This window comes from Perna viridis, chromosome 5 (genome assembly GCF_037379345.1).
Source record: "Perna viridis isolate PV_CMFRI_1.1 ecotype Kerala chromosome 5, ASM3737934v1, whole genome shotgun sequence".
NCBI classification, from domain to species: Eukaryota; Metazoa; Mollusca; class Bivalvia; order Mytilida; family Mytilidae; genus Perna; species Perna viridis.
In genome coordinates, this window is record NC_142449.1 from 16,283,748 (window position 1) to 16,303,765 (window position 20,018).

The 20,018-nt window shown below is 30.9% G+C and overlaps 1 protein-coding gene across 10 annotated transcripts in view; it reads right to left on the bottom strand.

Annotated features, from left to right (window-relative positions):
- The window catches only part of LOC148616259 (neuroligin-4, X-linked-like), a 105,544-nt gene that overhangs the window by 12,785 nt on the left and 72,741 nt on the right, over nt 1-20,018 (bottom strand). Inside the window, exon 1 of one of the 10 annotated variants that reach the window (XM_088583139.1) lies at nt 12,228-13,048. The exons of 7 other annotated variants lie outside the window; for them this stretch is intronic. In XM_088583139.1, the coding sequence (XP_088439265.1) occupies nt 12,228-12,651 (424 nt within the window). In that variant the 5' untranslated portion in view covers nt 12,652-13,048. Of the gene's footprint in view, nt 1-5,102; nt 5,542-12,227; nt 13,049-20,018 lie in introns of those variants that run through there. 2 more of the 10 variants (XM_088583132.1, XM_088583133.1) reach the window with 2 other exon arrangements.

Below are 20,018 nucleotides of genomic sequence, written 5' to 3' on the forward strand. Positions count from 1 at the left end.
GAGTTTATATTGCATGTTCATTTTTCTGCTTGACCTAAATTTATTATGTTGCATTAAAAACAATTTATCTCTACGAATTTTGAATACATTTACGAACATTTTTAACTTTGTTTTTCTAAGATACTCATGTTGGACATCTACACGGATATATTTAAGAGATAGCTATATAGGAGACACATTTAAGACAAGTGAATATATATTATTGGTTGTGTTATAAATAACTATATGGGAGTATCACACATAAATTATTGAACAGAATCATAGTACTTCTTGAATTATTGAATATTGTACTATTCCAGTGATTCTAATGAAATAAAATACCATCGATAAATAGTATTATTTGAGTCCATTTACCAAAAATGTAACTCGACGTCAATAAATCTGTATATATACTTTGGTGAGCAATTGAATCAAAATCAACCCAACTCTCGATCTTTTATTTAACACAAGTAATTCCGATAGCAACATTAAGCATGTCCTCTTATATATGTAAGACTCAGATGCATGTCCGGTTCCACAAATGTGTCCGATTTCACAAGCAAGTCCGATCATATTGTTACGTCAGGTCACGTCTTGGAAATCACAAAACATCTTACGTCCTACTATGACGCAGTTACTTTCACAAACGTGTCCAATTCGATCACACATGTGTAAATTTCTTATTTTTGAGTAACTGTATATATTAATTAATCAATCTAAATCTTCATTCTTGGAGGAAATTAAGAAAATCAATCAATCAATCTGTCATGGTACATATTCATCGATGTGTTCTAACGGCATATACCAACAGTCATATTAAACTATTTTAAACCGTTGAAACATTGATATACATCTCATTCTTAAAATAGTTAATACGAAACAGAAAAAAATTACAAGGGACTGATGAAGAATTACTTTATTTACAGCATATTCATTACAACAAAGATTGTGTGACGTATTATCGGACACGTTTGTGAAATCGGGCATGTTTGTGGAACCGGAAACATTTGTGAGTCCTACATATGTACATGCAACTCATATTAGATACATCCAAAGTAATCAAAAGAAAAAGTATAACAATATATAATTCTTTGCGACATTATTATGACATAATTTCTATTTCAGTATTCATATTAATTGTCAGAATTCTTCCTCCTTTGTGCTTCGAGTTCTGCTCTGCATGTGTTACAAACACTAAATGATCTCTCAACAGAGACATGAATAATAATTATAATGATTTAACTGTAAGCTAATTGCTAAGTCGTTTATTTGATTAAGGATAATTGCTTATGGTAAATGTGACAAAGTATTAATTCCGAAGACATGAATGATACAAAGTTACATTGCTATAATTAAATGGAAATAAAATTACAAGACTCCTAATGATAGCTGAAAACATTGCCAAACTAAATAATTCTTCGTTATACTCTAGAAGTTTGGATACATCGTTTTATCTACATTGACAACGAATGTATCAATTGTTTCTTACTAGAGGAGAAGGAAGTAACATACCCAATGCGCAGCTATTTTTTAGCAAAATAAATTACTTTTGATGTATACATAAGCACAAAAAGGTTTAAAAACTCTAAACGATAGATAAATATGTATACACTGACATTTTCTATGAGCCTATAGGGAAAACTGTTTTGTTCAGAGTTATCAATTATGCTGATTCTGAAGTCTATGATTTATGAATAATATTATGTTGGCTCAATATCAAACTCACTATTTAGATTTACAGTTCAAACATGTCTTATTTACTATTGCGTTGCAAAAAAAGTATAAAAATCTTTACAAAAAACAGCAACAAAATAAAATACTGTGAGCAACCTAACATAGGAAATACGCCCACTTAAAACAAAATTATATGTAAAACCCTTACGTTGGCTTATCTTGCTTTGGAATCTTTCTTTCTTCATGACCACTACGTATGTAGCAAGCCTTCCTATATAATTTAATCAACTTCGCTTGATCTGTTGAGAAGGAATTACGCTTACGAAGTTTAAAGAGACTGTCTATTTAGAATCCAGGCAGTTCCTTTGATATAGATGGTACATGGTAAATTTTTCCCATGGAATTTCTTGTTCAAATTTAATGTTTATATCATATGTATGTCCAATAGAACAAAGATTGATTTTTTAAAAGCGGCTATTGATGGCTTACAAAATGATTTTGAAGTTCTCAAAGAAAGCAACCAATTTGCACAAAAAGAAAAGAAATTCTCCTTTTTTCAATGAGTTTAAATGATTTCTCTGCAATTTTGAAAACAAAATTTGTCATTTGCCAACCACTTCCAAATACAAATGGAGAGTATTTTTTTTTCGGGAATTACACACGGTTTCAGAATTAAAATGTTTTCTTGAATACAGTGATAAAAATAAATTGAACGGTATTATGTTGTTAAGATTATTGACGACTTATTGTTTAATTGAAGATCTTATCTATTTATTTAGGACTTTTTTAAAATGAATATCAATTCTGTTGTGTGACGTCTTGTCGTATAAATGAATAAATCGATGAAGTATAATAAGCTCATTTTCTTTTGTTTCTATGTACGTGTTATTTTGGTAATTTCATGCTCCATGTTGTGTATGTGTGTGTGAATTTTCCTTGTCTAGTCGTTATCTTTGGATTATGTTTTATTGACTTACCATCCTCTTCATTTCCTGCGACTTGCTTATGAAATAAATTTTATGCTCTTAATTAATTCCTTGCCCATGGTATGTAAGAAAAGTAAGATTGAATTAAAGGCAACCATTGTAGGAACGGCATTAAAAGTTCAAAGGTCATTAAGCACATGAACAGACAAAGAAATTTCAAATAATTAGAGAATTATTTAAATCTTAAAGTAACCATTAAACATTGCAGTTTAATTTTGTTCAGAAGAGTTAAACATGCTGCAAAATAACGTTTGTCAAGAACAAATGTCAAAGTACGAATAAGAATTGCATATTAGATTTTTTACTATCGAGTTTGTCACGATTTTTTTCATTTTTGTAGAATCTTACAAAATATTACAAAGATTTAATTAATAAATTTACAAAATTCCAATCTCAAGTTGAAAAAAAAACTTATCGCAATATGTAGTTTCTTCAATAAAGATTCATCTACATGATTAAACTGTAATGAAAGGAGCAGCTTAATGTCGTCTACCCAAAGGTTTGATACAAAGCCGACAATTTGTTCACACTTTGTATGATAAAGTAATCAAAAAGAATATTCTTTTGTACAGACGATGAAAGATACAACTTGAAAAAGTTAAATGTTCTTCAAACAAATGTCCGTTAGTAAAACAAAAACAAATGGAATAAATATGATATCATAAAACTGTTTCATGGGAAAATTTGAATAATTGTCTTCGACATAGATTTTAAAAGAAAAAAAAATTATGGAATATTTCCACTGAACCCATTTTCATACTGATAACAATCAAGCCTTTATGAGGAAAGGGATCAGCAAGTAATTAGAACGCAATAACTGGCATGGTTATATTCCAGTATTTCAGGAAAAGTCTTGGCCCAAGAGAAAGGTCTGAATTGAATTATAGTATATAGAAGAAGACAATTGCAGTAACATAGGATGATATAAGTCGTTCGTTAATAAACAAATCATTTGACAAGGATAATATTCGTTGAACCTTGGGTAGAAAGTCTCTTTCTGTGTGACATTAGTGAATCAAGTACTGATAGATGAAGGGGACACGATTCTGTATAATATTTACATGGTTATATTAATTTCCTCCTGATTAGTCCAATGTTCGACTGCGAAGAACAATTTTCAAATATCTTCACGTTTGTTGAGTTTCTGAATGACATGGCAATAAAATAAACAAAGATATATAGTTATCCTGCCATCTACACTTTTTGATGACATTCGCAGAAAATGAAAATCATAGTCAAGACCGTTTCTTTGTTCTGTGTAAAGTTGAATTACACCATTGTATGTTTTACGATTAAGATTCCTTTTAAATACGAAAACTTGATTCACCATGACTATGAAAAAAAAAACAGCTAGTGTTAACGGTAGGATATCGATAATACCATTTTATGTTAACATGTTTATTTGTCCACCAGACACACTTTCCTGGCTAATTTACCATCGGATGATTTCGTCAAAGTAATGAAATTATTTGTCTGTGCCTTAAGTAAGGCATTTAGTCTTTGGAGAATTTGTTATCATGAAATAAATTTGGTCTCACTCGAAAGGTTATACCGATTCAACAACGAATGAATACGACTAGCAATATTTTGTCATTTAATTGGTATGTAAACACTTAGTAAATACTCAATAACATTCCAAGGTCAAATAATTTGTAACATCTAAAACTTTAGACTCTGTCATGAAAGGAAAAAATAAAAGGGACGGTTCCATTTGTTTAATTTCAATGATGCCTAGAAGTCCGTTCCGCAAGAGTATAGATGAAAAAAGCAGACAGTAAACTAATGAAACGACTCATCAATCGACACAAAGCAAAGAGATGAAAGGAAATAGCATTTGTTAATGAACAATTATTTTGAGCCCACCTTGTTCATAAATAGCATTGCCAAGTCAATGTATAATATGTGAAAGATTTGAAAGAAAAGAATTTCCCGGAAGCAGGTGCAAGTCAAACCCACCCTGCATAAGTTTATCTGATCATACAAAGATAGTTCATTCGTTATTGACAGGTATACATTTACCTTTCAATTAACGAAAAAGGGAAGCATTTTCTAGCAACAAAGCAACAATTTAGAAAAAATGCAACGTGAAAATAATGATACACTCATGGATATTTGGGCGACGTAAAGATATAACCATTAGAAGCACAAAAAAAAAAAAAACAAAAAAAAACAAAAAACAAGAAAAAAAAAAAACAAAAAAAAAAAAAAAAACAGTAGTATAAGGATAAAATAACGAATACATAAATCTCTTAGAATTTGGAACGAAATATATGTTTACGCTGCATGCACACTGGTAGATACTCGATCTATCGATTTAAATGAGAATGTGACGAATTGCAAACGTTATAATAATTGATTTATGGAACAAATAATCATGATAAAGTAAACAATTGAATACACTTGTTATCATACTTTAGTCGAAAACGGAGGAACATATTATGAAGAACAATGAAAAGATCTTACCTCTTTGGGTTACGTAAATATTTAGCCTCAAGCAATCCTCCGTTAATTTATCAATTAAAGTTTTTAATCGACCAAGCTTTACTTCAAATCCATCGGCTACGAAACGATCAACCTTTTTCTTATGAATGATTTGGGGACACGCTGGAGACGTTTTAAAAACTTTGACTAAAGGCCAACGCTCCTTGGGAGTGTCCGGTACAGAAAATCGTAACTTTGTCCTGTGTACAGACGCATATTGTAATCCAAAATATCCCTCAACATATCGGATATTTTTAGCTGATGGAAATTCCATTAATATCCCCCGGATTGCTCCGTAAGGTGTTATTATTTTAGTATTCCCATATTTCTCTTTAAGAACGGGAGCAACGCATCCAGGAGTAATAAAGACGACAAAACATAATATTTTCTGAAATGAATATATCATTATAAACACTTTTCAATATAAACTGTGCTGAATATTTTTTGTTTAAGACGATATGACGTGCGAAATTGTACTGATAAACTCAATCGCACAAGGATCTTAACTGAAGATGTGACGGAGCTGTCAGCTAAACCAATATACTGCAGATTTCATGCAAAATAATGGAATTAACAGAAAAGCTGTGTTGACAGGGAAAACGTACTTATTGTACCACAAGATTTGCGACATAAGAGCTACATTAGCCAATTTAACCTGATAATTGCTTCAAATGTCATTAAAATTTCAATTTCTCCTGAATGTAAATGTTAGTTAGACTTGATGATCTTGTTACAGATTTTGATTAAAACTTTGATTGTTAATTATCAGCTTAAATTTGTAACGAGAGGCAGGCGCTGAAATAGAATTTATAGCATTACCATCACATAGTACGGAAATTGTTCTGGTTGGACATGAAATAAGAGACGGAATTGTGTCTTGGAAGTTAAGGCATTTCTGAATAAAGGATCTTTTGCACGCAAAAAGAGTACAGGTAAAGAAACAAAAGCATCCTAAAATCTAATATGTTAGGGTAAATGTGTAAGTAAAACCACGCAAATAGAAATGGGGAGTTGATATTGCAACTTTGATCTATGTGGACCCTACAATAAAAGCTTATGATACTGTAAGAACTATGGCATTACTTCTTCAAACAAACAAACAAACAGTATATATATTTAGCTTTGTATTTAATGAAATTAAAAGTATTGTTTAAAAGAAATAGAGATAAAATCAAGCAGTTCAAAGTATCTGTTCTTTGGTACTACACACTTAATTTGATACATTTAGTTAAAAAGATTGGATTGTTATTTCATAATATTGTATTTATAAATGCAAACAAACGCTGATAAGAACTTCCTTTCCGGGCACTATAATTCCAGTGAAAGTAAAAATGATGACTGAAAAGCTATAAAAATAACTGATGGCAAACGAAATATCATTGAGGACTTATATATTTTAAGTCGATTTTAGTCCTGTTAAGGTCATAAAGTGTATATATCTGTTACAATGCCTCCTAATTCTACAACGAGGAAGCGATTGGATTTATGAATTAAGGAGCTAAAAGAAAATTCACAACTCCTTACATATGGAACCGGATTAATTCGTTTATTGTCTGTAAGCTACTGATTAGGGGAGATAATGCGGAAGAAGGAAGAACAATACTGATTTTAAATCAAAACAACTTTAGCAAAACTGAATATACCTCTCTTTCAAAATTCTACCTAATGTACAGAATGTGATATGTGTTGCCAAGGTTGTTAGATTTTTTTGTTTTGTAACAAATAGGCTCTTTATATACATTTGTTTAACACTAATGGATTCAAAAGATTTACTTGAATGGTAATGACGCTTAACATTACATATGGTGGTTCTTACTGATGTAACAAACGGATAATTGGGAATATACACAAAACAATTAAACGTAACAGTGAATCAAATGGTTTCTTAATTACGATTTGTTATGATTAAGTGATCACAATTAATCAATCTTTGTAAAAGAAGAATTACATGTTTTCAAGATAAATGTCTATAACATCAATTAAAGATACTTAAACAAACTAAACAATTGGTTAAGCATTTGCTGTTCAAATTAACCTCTTCTACCAATTAAAAAAAATAAAGTGATCTTTAAATAGACCTATATTTAATTCAACTTAAAATTTTAAAACTTTTTTTAGGTTTTCAATAAAGTTGACATACAAAACTGAAACAAAAACAAACATGTATCCTTTCAATTAAGTAATAACGATGTGTTTTAGTCTAAAACTGAGTTGACTAATAATTAAACTTTCATGTGTACATCCGAAACCTACATCGAAACTAGCTTGGCTAGCCATTTAACCCTTTAACCAACCATTTCACTCTGAAATGAGTGTATCAAGTCATAGAAATAGTGACTATTTATCAATTTTCCAGCTTATTCTTGACTGTCAGTTCACGAATCATTTAATATTTCCAAACGATATACGCTTATGAGTTGAATTGTATTTTTACCTTCATTTAAGAATCATTTTTTCCATGACAAACAAGGGCAATAAACATATTATTTATTTATTAGAGACCACTAATCAACAGTCAACATTAAAAAAGAAGGATTGATGACTTCACAAGTGCGAGGCATGTTTATAATGCTATTATAATGCTTACTAAGGCCAATTACAATTAACACACGAAGACGTAACATTGATTAGATTGATATTCATAAATAGGACGAAAACATTTTTTTGTGTTCATCAAGAATTGATTTCTCTATAAATCAAGTATTCCTTTAGGCTGTGGTTATCTAGATTGAGATAAAAAGTATCATTAAATGGTACCTTATTTGTTGATAAGGCCTGTAGCAGCTTGATTGGGAAATCAGCGGAGATGGAGTCATTGGAAGTAATACTGTTACAAATGATGACAGGGTTAGAATATACTGTTCGTTACGGTAATTGCCGTTTGATGACAAAATGTCCAGAAATCAATAAATGGAAATTTTGCAGAGAATATTTAGTAAGATTATTGAATTGTGATTTCATTTCCTCTTCCAATCAGTCAATATATAATTTTAGACGGACCCATGTAATGTGTTTATCAAATTCATAATTTTTCCCATATAATAAACAATAGGTTGGTGTTTACATGTACTTTTTATAAACTCAGATACGATAAATGAAGGATCAAATGAAGAATCAAATGAAGGATCAAATACATGTGGTATTCATTCTCATTCAAGTTAGTTTTTGGTGTATCGCAAATAAAATCAGTTACTTCATTATGCCATGATATATATTTTTCGAATCGCCGATAAAAAGTAGGTTTAACTTACAAAAATAAAATAAAAGGATATAAAATACATTATAGTACAAGTAGCAACCGAAAACTTTTTTTTATTATTTAAAGAATATTCCATTGAACTTAAATTAACATTACTAAAATATCACAAATATGGATGTAACATCAGTCAATCTTTGTTACAGTTCCGTTTTTAGTAACTTCATTCTAAAAGTTACATAAATCTACTATGACAGAAAATATCTGTTGAAAAGTTTTACTTCTAGAGTTTAACAACAGTTATGATACTTAACTTAATATTTGTATTTTCCTCAAATAGCATGCCGTTAAATTATTTTATGGTTTACAACAACGGTATCCACCCTTTGTATATTTATAATCGAAAGTGTTGAAATATTCCTAACGATTTTATAGTGGAATACTCTAAAACTATATTTCAATACGGTGTATTAAACATGATGGTTTCTCTGTATGTTACCCAGGGGTATGAATGACAATAAAACATCAAAAAGGTGTATAATGTTTTAAAACAATTTTATTTTATGTCCTATTTCAAAATTGCCTAATAAATAAATGAAAATATTTAAAATGTTCTGACGACGGAACGAGGTTCTGTAGCCATTTTCACAAAAAAAATCTTAAGAATAAAATAAGTCGTAAGTTATGACGTCAAAATAATTTGATAAGCTGTGACGTCATAACTTACAACTTATTTTACATTTACGTGAAAAAAACCCACTGTACTTGATACTACTGAACCTAATAATGAGGAATAAATATTACTACGAGCTAAAAAATATAGTAACAAATGTCTTTAAATTGTTCGTGACAATACTTTATTTTACTTTTCAATCATAAAGTTCATGGAAGATTCTGATATTTATTTCTCATTTCAAATACGTTGATCGATTTAGTTGTGAAACAATAAATTTTCACAAGGAAGATTTCTATCAAATCTTAATTGAAATTCCTTCTCAATCAGTTGTAAATCATTGAAACATCGAGAGTCTCTAAACAGCCTACGAGTTACGATGTACAAATCCAATATGACAAAACAAAAATGGGATCTAAGTTTTTATTCCGTATGAAAGTTATATAAAATAATTGAATTTAAAATTTAGTTAATCTATATTTTTTATGTTTAATGAAAAAAACATAAAAAGGTCTAGGAAATACACAAACAAAACACTATTCTTATTCGAATATCAAAGACAAAATAAAAACAGAGACAAAAACAACACATAAAAATTAACCGAATCAATTCACAGATACTTCACAGATAACTGATTCGAACAACAAATACGTCACAAATAAAATACATTGAGTCGGCAAAACAAAGCATGAGTTTGCAATGAACTATTTGATAGCTAAAAACATTTTTATTTATCAAGAGAGACATGAGCTTTAAGCAAGTTAGAAGCGGTACTGGTGGATATTATAGTATTATTGTGTAAGGTATACCATATTGGACTATTTATTGGTCCGAGGCCACCCATATTGAACTGAGGCGTAGCCGAAGTTCACTCTGGCTACCCGAGTAACAATAACTCAGCCAATATAGGAAACCTTACGCAATATATACCCTTATTGGCTAACTAGTCCAATACGCCATATTGGCCTAGGCCAATATGGATTTTAACCAGACCAATCATATTTAAGCTAATTTTGGAACGTTAGTCAATAAAAATCTATATTAACAGCTGCACTGTATGATGATTACATATTGTTAACTTTCCGAAACCCGTATTATTCGCCATAATGTCTTCTACAATGTATTCACGTTATATGAGGCCTCAGTCTTGTATTCTTTCCCGCATAGGCTTCTATAGTAAACCTTAAATTTTCATGATTTTTGAAAAAATAGACAAGGAGTTTCAAATTATATTTTGACCATGTTTATCCATTTAGGAAATATTGAAAATAATTTTTAGGGTCAATTTACGAAAAAAGGCAAGAATTTTGATAAACTAGAACATGTCGAACTAAAACAGACTTCTTCTACTTTCAGTTGTATTTTGAGTTCATAAAGTTTATCTCTTTTCTGAAGCATTATTTTTCATGAAAATACTGTTTTTCCTCAAAAACGTGTTTTTCTTGTGTCATAGCTTGATATCTACCCAATAATTTTGATGAAAAAGGATAATCTTTTGCAAAAAAAAAAAAAAAAAAAGGAAAAGGCGGAAAGAAAGAAAGCGCATTATACTTATTAGCTTCCATGTTTTGACGTACACCCGCACAGGAATATGTAATACAAGACTGATATCATTAACTTATGCGTTTTTCAAGTAAGCCGATCATGATAGCAATTTCTGATAGACAGAAATGAAATTTAAAGATGACGTAAACATTATAAAACGGTATTATTTTCATCAAGATAGATATTTTTCTAAGAAATTTTAGTTTGATCTTAAGCTTCTTATTCTGTATGCAGTCTCAATATTTTGATGCAAATCTATTAAACATTTGAAAGTTATATTTTATATGTTCATTGATATTTACATAGAAAATCTCCTTTTAAATGGCCATTCAAATAATCTGCAAAATGAAAACAGTTGATTGAAACATGAAATAAATAGGCTGCTGTTCTATCATTTGTATTCGTCAAGCTGTTCCGTTTCACTGTAAGTAATATTGTTATGACAACAATATCATATAATTCCCTTTAAACAGTATGCAAATGTTTGAAGATTATATATCATAGATATGAATTAAGACGACAAAATAACAAATAATCAGGTTTCTACTTGGTTGTAGTTTCCTTGGTAATTAGTCACATGACATATTTATATAAAATTTGAAGAGGTAAAATTTTGATATGACTGATCTGCAAATAATAAGATTATCGACAGATATTGAAAACAAAAGCCCCAACACTTACAGTAAACAAGAAACAGAACCAGCCCTTGTAGTTCTGATAAGTACAATACAATGAAAGAAGTCGAATTGTTTAAGTTCTTTTGAATTTTGCAATATACTCAAAATTTCGGTAAATAATTTATATAAATATCGTCAAACAAGTCAGACTTATAGGTTAGTAATTACTCTCGAGAACCGTTGGTCTTCAAGAAGTGACTTCGAGACAGGACAGTGGTTACTAAATACAAATCATCACTCATATAAATATTACAAGTTTTGGTATGATTTAAACGTGTTCACCACACCATATACATAACGATCATACATGAGACCGTTTTGTGCATACTAATTAAAGGCCAGCAATGAAATATACAATTAGTTCAGCATGAAAGATTTAAAGTGGCGCTTTCGATTGCTTGATTCTTAATGATGCCTGAAAGTCCGTTACGCCTAACTGTAAATACAATACCATACATAAAGCTATTGAACATACTAGATCATTCAACACAACAAAGAAATACTTGATGAATATTGTTTAAAAATATACATGAACTAAAAGTAAAGACAACAGAAATAAGGACGGCTTTTTTGTTCTTAAAACACTTATTTCTTAACTCTGATGGCTATCTAAAAACCTCACAAACTTGCAATTATTTATCTAAATATCATTTAAAATCAGTTTTCTTTCATTCAACATAACAAAAAAAACGGGTATACTATATTGCTATCATTAACTGACTTTTCTTGGATTGTAATGCTTCCTAATTTGCTATGTCCTGGTGTCAGTTTCACAAAAAGTCGTAAGTGTAAAACTGATCGTAAGTAATGACGTCATAAACTAAAATAGCATTGTGACGTCATGATTTACGATCAATTTCACACTTACGACTTTTTGTGAAACCGACGCCTGGCCAGTTTAAAAAGCTTAAAAGACCTTAACGAAAACCAAAAAGATAAATACATGAAATAAAAATACGTTAAACTTAATAAAACACCCCACGTTTTCCGTAGAGCCTTTCATCTAGCCTGCTTACCTCTTTGTGGAACATATATATTTAATCGCAAACAGTTTTCTGTTATTTTGTTGACTACTGTTTTTAATCGATTAAACTTTGAGACAAATCCATCTGGAAAAATACGATTAAACTGTTTGCTGTTTAATGATTGAGGACATGATGGGCAATTTTTGAACACCCTGACCAAGCTCCAACGCTCCTTTGGGGTGTCTGGCACAGAAAAACGTAACTTCGTACTTTGAATAGATGCATACTGTAATCCAAAATATCCTTCTACGTATTTTAAGCTGCCAGCATTTGGAAATTCCACAAGTAATCCACGAATAGATCCATAAGGTATTTTTATTTTTGTACTCCCATATTTCTGTTTGACAATCGGAGCAACACAACCAAGAAAAAGTGGAAAAAGAAAACACAAAACATCCACGCAATTAAAATACATCGTTATGGCATTTCAAAACCAAATCAAATATAAACTCGAGCTCAAACTTCTAATCTCATCTTGCAACAAAACTGTAACTAACGTGCTGTGCGTTTGATTATATTGATAATCGCAATCGCACAAGATTTTCAAAATGAAGACGTGTTTAACCAGTCAACTATAAATATCTGAAGCATATTTTTAACAGAATGATGAAGGCATCAGCACGGAAGTAACGACACAGTCAGCGTACCCACTGTTACACTCAGAGTAAATAGGTTGCCAATAAGGATGATGATTTGCTTTAAATGCCATTAAATTTCTACATTTCGTATAAAATATTGTTGTATATTGAGCATGATGATCTTGTTACAGTTGCAAATTAAATGGTACGCTTAAAATTCGTGCACTTGTTCATAACAAAAGAAAATGTTAAGATCTGACGTAACTTATTACAGATCTAAATCAGAAAGAATTCAAACAAACCAATTAATGAAAGTTACCATAGCAAAACAGCACACCACGCTCTTAGTTAAACACGTAAGTTAAATGAACGATAACAAAACCGATTTTTTAAAATTTTATATTATGAATTGAAATCATTATCGTCAATATCAGTTCAACGCCGTTTACGAAGTTTTATTTTGGTATGACTTGCCAATCTATCGACACATACAAACATATATACCATTCGTTTTTTAGCATAAGATTTTTATCTTTAAACCTAGAATATCAAACTTGGTTGTTCAAGAGTAATCAAGGGTACTACTGGATATCAGAAGAATACAATCCAGGGACAAAGAGCAGACATGGAAAACACACACACACACACACACACACACACACACACACACACACACAAAACCAAAAAAAAACCAAACAAAAAAAACCAAACAAAAAACAAAAAACAAAAAACAAAAAACATAAAGTAAACAAAATAATACGTACTAAGCAACTGAGCAACATAAGTAAATCAGCCTCTCGGACTCTACTAAAAACTGGGAGCATGGACCAGGTGAACCGGTAGGGTAAGCGTCCTCTGTTTTTTTTCTAGAATCACCCATCGAGTTGCTGATAAGATTCCAAAGCCAGGGTAGACGAAAGAGGAAAGGAAAACCATGATACGTTGAACAATCAGTTTTAATTGTGCAGATGGATGAACTGTCAGGATATTTTCAAAGAAATTCATATAAATATATACGGTTATATTTTCTAGTAATTATTTCGTAAGAGGTTCCAGCGCCAGGTATAAGAAAAAGTAGTGATACCGAAAGTAAAAACGAGAGAAAATCATTGACAAGACAACATCGGAAACACTAAAATTACAATGCACGAAGAACAAAATCAAGAAAATACAAAGAAAAAAAAAGAAAAGAAAAGAAAGCAAACAATATGAACCCCGCTTTAAACCTGGGGTTAACTCAGGTTGTGCACCGGAAATTTAAGAAGTTCCTGTTCTATCAATAAAACAACCTTGCTCTTCGTTGAAGGTAAAGTCCGATAAAAAGAAAATACATCTATGACAGTCGAAGATAATTTAAAATTTTAAGTTAAGTCATGATGACGGCTATACAACTGTCGACTTGTCGACTTAAAACGACAGTGAACATATCATTGTCGCAGTAGTCCCACCGTCAATCGATATTTCCAGAGAATTGACATAACCTAAATGGCAAAATAGAAGACCAATTTAGAAACCTCAAAATTGAAGTACATGACCAAAACGTGAAAACAAGAACCAAAGGCGACATTCACACAATGTAGAAACTTATTGACTATATAGCTAATAACCCTACCAAATGCATATGCTCCATAGGTGTCGGAAAAAACACAGTTTTTCCTATCGAAAGGCCGAAAGTGTGTCGATAAAATATACAAGCTCAGAAGAGCGAGAGCGTCTGACGTTTGAAATTCACTCTAGGCACTGTTGCCAGCCCTATCATTAATGCAAAAATCTTGTAGAATCGGGAAAAAGTGAACGATTTTACGCGACTTTGTCAAACGCCGTATAATTTGAGTTATTTCCTAGAATTTCGAAAGGCCTGTCTGCAGCGGTTAGTAAAGGAGGAAACGAACGTCTTCGGGTGCGTTGAGCTTGATATATATATATATATTTATATATTTCCATCAATAATTCTGATTTGTTTTTAGTTTATATTGAACAAGATTACTATTGGAAACAAGATATTTGCTTCTACAAAACAAAAGTGAATATTTTCTAAGACCGACATAACTGAAAAGTCAATTTGATATGAAGGTTGACAAGTAAGGTGTCAAATGTTCAAGATTAAGAGAAAATGTTTTTGAAAAAAAAAACACCAAAATAAAAGTCGACTGGTTACATTTCCGTTTCCTGACAAAAACACTTTAGGAATAAAATGGAACATTCTTTCAGTTCGATGTTAGACAGCTTTTATTCATGTCCTATTTTTCTTAGTTAAAATAAAACAAAATGCATTTAGCGGAAGACTGTTTATGACAAAATTGTGCACAAAAAATAAAATACATGAAAAATGTTATTACTTTATTCGAACAAGAATAATCAAGGGAACCAAGGTTATGGCGGTAATCAAAGAGTAATCAAGGGAACCAAGGTTATGGCGGTAATCAAGGAGTAATCAAGGGAACCAAGGTTATGGCGTAATCAAGGAGTAATCAAGGGAACCAAGGTTATGGCGGTAATCAAGGAGTAATCAAGGGAATCAAGGTTATGGCGGTAATCAAAAGAATGTAATCCTTTCTATCAAATGTTTGGTTTGATTTGACTTCACAAAATTACAATAAAGTACAAAGTATTAGTGTTTCATATTTTATATAAATAAGAAAGACACACAAAAAATAAACAATTATAGACAAACGATCTATGTAGTTATAAAATACTGAAAAGGGGTTTGAGCCACATCTGCAGTTTTCCATGTTATTACTGTGTCATGCTGACAATGTTTGCTATTCGGGCAATTCTACAAAGACGATTCTATTATGCTGAAAACGCTTTGAATGATCAAACCATGACTGTGTATGTTGATGTTGGCTCACAACAGAATATAATTTTTACTCTTGATTTTAAGGTTTCTATTCTTAAACAGTATGTCGATATTTTCTCAATCTACAAACAAACAAACATAATATCTGAACTCATTAAGATGAAGTAACTCTATTCTAGTAAAAAAAATCCTTGTACATGTTACGAATAAAGAATCCAGTAAAAGCAATAAATAGATTCTAAATGAAGCAATAACGACAGTTATATCTCGTTCTTCCTGAAAAGGACAACATGCCCATTATAAACAATTTAGGCATATTTAAATATTAATTTCTAGAACGGTACAGTATTCTTATACATGCAATAGTTCTGTTTCAATGAACGAAGAAATCGGCTAATACAAATGTTCCTTTTTATCAACAATTTCTAATTTCAATGAATGACGGGACCTAAATTTAAGAACTTATTGTGTCACATTTTTTTTTCGAATAAGGCATGTGAAATAAATGTAACCTGAACAAACCATTGTGTGCAAAAATGTCTGGAGGTTTCTATAATTTCATATACAAAACATCAAGACGCCGGCTGATGACTCTAAGACATTGTTCATTAAAGTAAATATTTTCTACGCCTGTCAGACACGCTATCCTAACTAATTTTCCATCCAGTTTACTTAAAGTAATTGGATAAGTTTTCTGCGTGTAAAGTTAGCTATTTTGTCCTTTGAGGGTTGGTCTTTGCCAGATAAATATCTACGATCAAATGATATATATCATCTGAAGCTTTATCGGTTTGTCGTTACCGTTATTTCGTACTACTTGGCCACTATGCACTACAAACATTTATGAGGAAGAAATTTAATTTTTACAAAATTCATTTTGCGAAAGAGGGTGCTTAATACTAGAAATAAAACATAAAAGGCATGTCAATTAAATTTGTAAATTTACGTAATATTTTTTTTTATTTTTGAATTTCTCAAGTTTGAAGGAGTAATTAAGGAAACCAATATTCTAGCGGAAATCAGAAGAATGGTATCCGGGAACAAAGATCAGACATGGAAAACAGACAAACACAACAAAGAATATAGAGTAACTAAAATAATACATACAAAGTAACAAACATAAATGAGCAACTCGGATCAACTAAAAACTGGGCGCATGGACCGGGTTCACCTTTTAGCAACATAACCTTGTTCCAGAAGTCTAATTGTAAGAGGTGTAGCGCGATAAAAAAAAATAAGAAAAAAAATTTGTGGCATAACGTATAAGTTGTGATATGAAAACTCCATACGCAAGTGCTGAAGGGATGTTGCCACAAATGAAAGGAAAGTTGACAATACAGAATGAATAGTATAGTTATGTCAATAGTTTTCCCTTTACCATCGATCTCTAAGTGTAGATCAAGATATGAGAAAGAATTGAAACTAGCGGCTAAAATGTTATTGTTAATTTAAAAATGATTATAAGTAATTAATCAACAAAAGATAGGAGAAGTGCTTTGGATAAACGCTGTTACGAGTTTTACAACCTTTTTATTTCAAGCATGGGATAAAAACGAATAAAAGTATTAATACTTATACAGATAGTTCCTTCAATTGGCACTTGATAGAAGCCGTTCTTCTTGGCTGAATCTCAACGATGCATCCAAGTGCGTGTTGTAAAAATATAAATACAGTAACAGATACGAAGCATATGAACAGCCTATATCAAAACACTGTTAAACATTTTTTGGAAAATTTAATTGCACATTTGATTTTTCAAAGTAAAGACATGCATATATATCAGATTGAAAACGTCACTGCGATGTAAGAATTGTGAAATTCGCAAAGCCTCACCCTCATATTGTTTTGACATCTATATCAGTCGTATTCAACTCAGCATCATCCGGAACAGAGGTTAAAAAAAAAATTAAAAATGTATGCACCAGATGATGATACCGCACTGTGGCAGATGTGAGTTTCTTGACGATGAAAAAAAAACATTGAAGAAATGGTAAATAATGACGAAAAATGAATCTAAAAACTTGTATTTCATAAATTCCAGGATATATCCAAACTGATCAGGCGCGTAGCTGAGGCCAAATTGAAGTGTAGGCAAAATTACGGCAGGGGGTCCAGGGGGGCGAAGACCCCCCCCCCCGAAGCTCCGCGGAGATAGCGTTTTAGAGCATCATTTATGTCTTATTTTATTTATTTATCTCCTAGATGTATTTTATCTCAAAAAAAAAAAAAAAAACCCATAACAGCCTGAGGAGTTACATGATCAAAAACTTTATTTATCCATATTGTTATTTTCATGGGTTTTCAGATCATATAATCTTAAGATTTGATTATATGCAACTGTAATAAGGAACACTCTTCTATATATCTAAATACATAGTCTCATTTAAGTCAATTCATTTTAAATAATTACTGGTAGCTGCTTTGCCTAAACAAAAAGCGTGAAAACTGCATCTTAAAGTACACATTTTGTTTTTGTATAATGCTGTATTTGGTGTAAGTTGATGCATTTTTGTGTACCATTCATTTTAGCAATATGTTTTGTATTTCATTGCGTGTCAAAAGTCAGAAACAGTAGTTAAGACGGGTTTTATTTCCCACAGCAGGTTTTTCAGTTTCATTTCAGATATACAGTATGCAGAACAGTTACAGGAAATTTGATTTAGTCTTGACAAGATATTGACAAGGAAATTAAAATAGATCATCACCCTTTAGAACAATTATTTTGACCTAGCTCGTTCAAATATACATATATGATTTGCTCCTTCCAAATATTCGTTTTTTTTTATTCACATTTACATCACATCGGCAGTTGAATATTCAATTTTCATGTCAAATTTAAGATCACCATTCATAATCGACGAGAAAACTAGACTTTAATAAATGTTATAATTGTATTAACAATTAGAGTTAAACACTATATATGTATAGGTGTTCGAGGAATAATCATGACTCAAAGTAAGTGGCTATAGCATTCCTGTTTTTTTTTACCAGAATTCCCCCTCTCTGATTTTTTTTTATCATACAATTATTTTGAATCATTAAAGATAGTCATAATAAATTAACGTTACCTTATCGAATTTTGATTGTTAGGGAGACGCTATTAACAGGTTCAACTAACCATTTGTCAATATTTTTAAGAAACTAAGTGTCACGGAGTTCACTTAAACTCTCCTTAAGAGATTTATCACACCCCATATAAGACATAAAACGTTTTTATTTGCAAATTTTACCTTTAAATCAAATGTTTTATTTGCTTCTAAAAGGAATGCCATGATTTAGAAACAAAGGGGAAACGTCCTATAAATATATGAATGCTATTCTATAATACTTCCGATTTTAGTTTATAGAAGACATGAATTAATAAAACATATTTGTAATATTGGAAACTTTTGGATTAGAACATGACATAACTCATTTTGGTTCTCTTTAATTGTTTGCTTGTGAAATAACATTTATAAAACAATCAAAAAGATTTATTCTCGCAAATATTTCCATTAACAAAATCTCTCTCCTGGGGGTAATCATTGCATATTGAAGAATTTCTTTCTTCTTCTTAAAAGTGTCGATGTTGTTAGAATTACAGAAAATATGTTATGACAAACAAGAGTTTTCTTGAACAAAATTGAATCTCTTACATGGATTATGATATAAACGCTAAATGATAAACTGATAAAGTTGACAGTATTTTAGTGTAGCAAATCAGGAACATGCATAAAATATGGATAAACTGTCTGCTTTTTGGAATGTTGATCAAAACATGCCTTAATTAATAAAGAAAAGGTAAAACTTATATCGAACAAAGTAAACAAATTTTAAAGAGAACATGTTTGATTCTTATTTTTATTAGTTCATTACATACTTCACATAACATCCAAAACGTGCAGTTTTTGACTATTCGTAAAATCTAAAAGAAACACTACTATCAAAACTTAACCATCCAACGGCGTTAAATACAGACAATAGTGGAAGTAAAAATGTATTTGATTTTTTTTTCACCCTAACTGAAAAGGATGTGAAGAAGTCAAATTGAATGGAACTTGCTCTGTCATGTGATGAAGAAGTCGACATCGAAGAACAAACAAACATACAAACAAACCGACAGGCTATATCACAAATGTTTGTACTAAGTCATTTACTTCCATCACGTTTAATAATCACACAGATTGAACATGGATCAGACGTAGTTTAAATCATTTAAACATACGAGTGAAGTAAAAAGTGCATACTACATTCTTCAGTTAGTGAACAAGGCTCAACAAAACAGAAGTATTTACTTTTCGACTATGTTTTCTTTCACTATTTTATAAAAATGTTGTATTTATCAGCGCTTGCATTAATACACAGCATCTGAGTACACAAGTCAGGAAATTCACTAGTAAAAGAGGAAACGATCTTACAATCTTT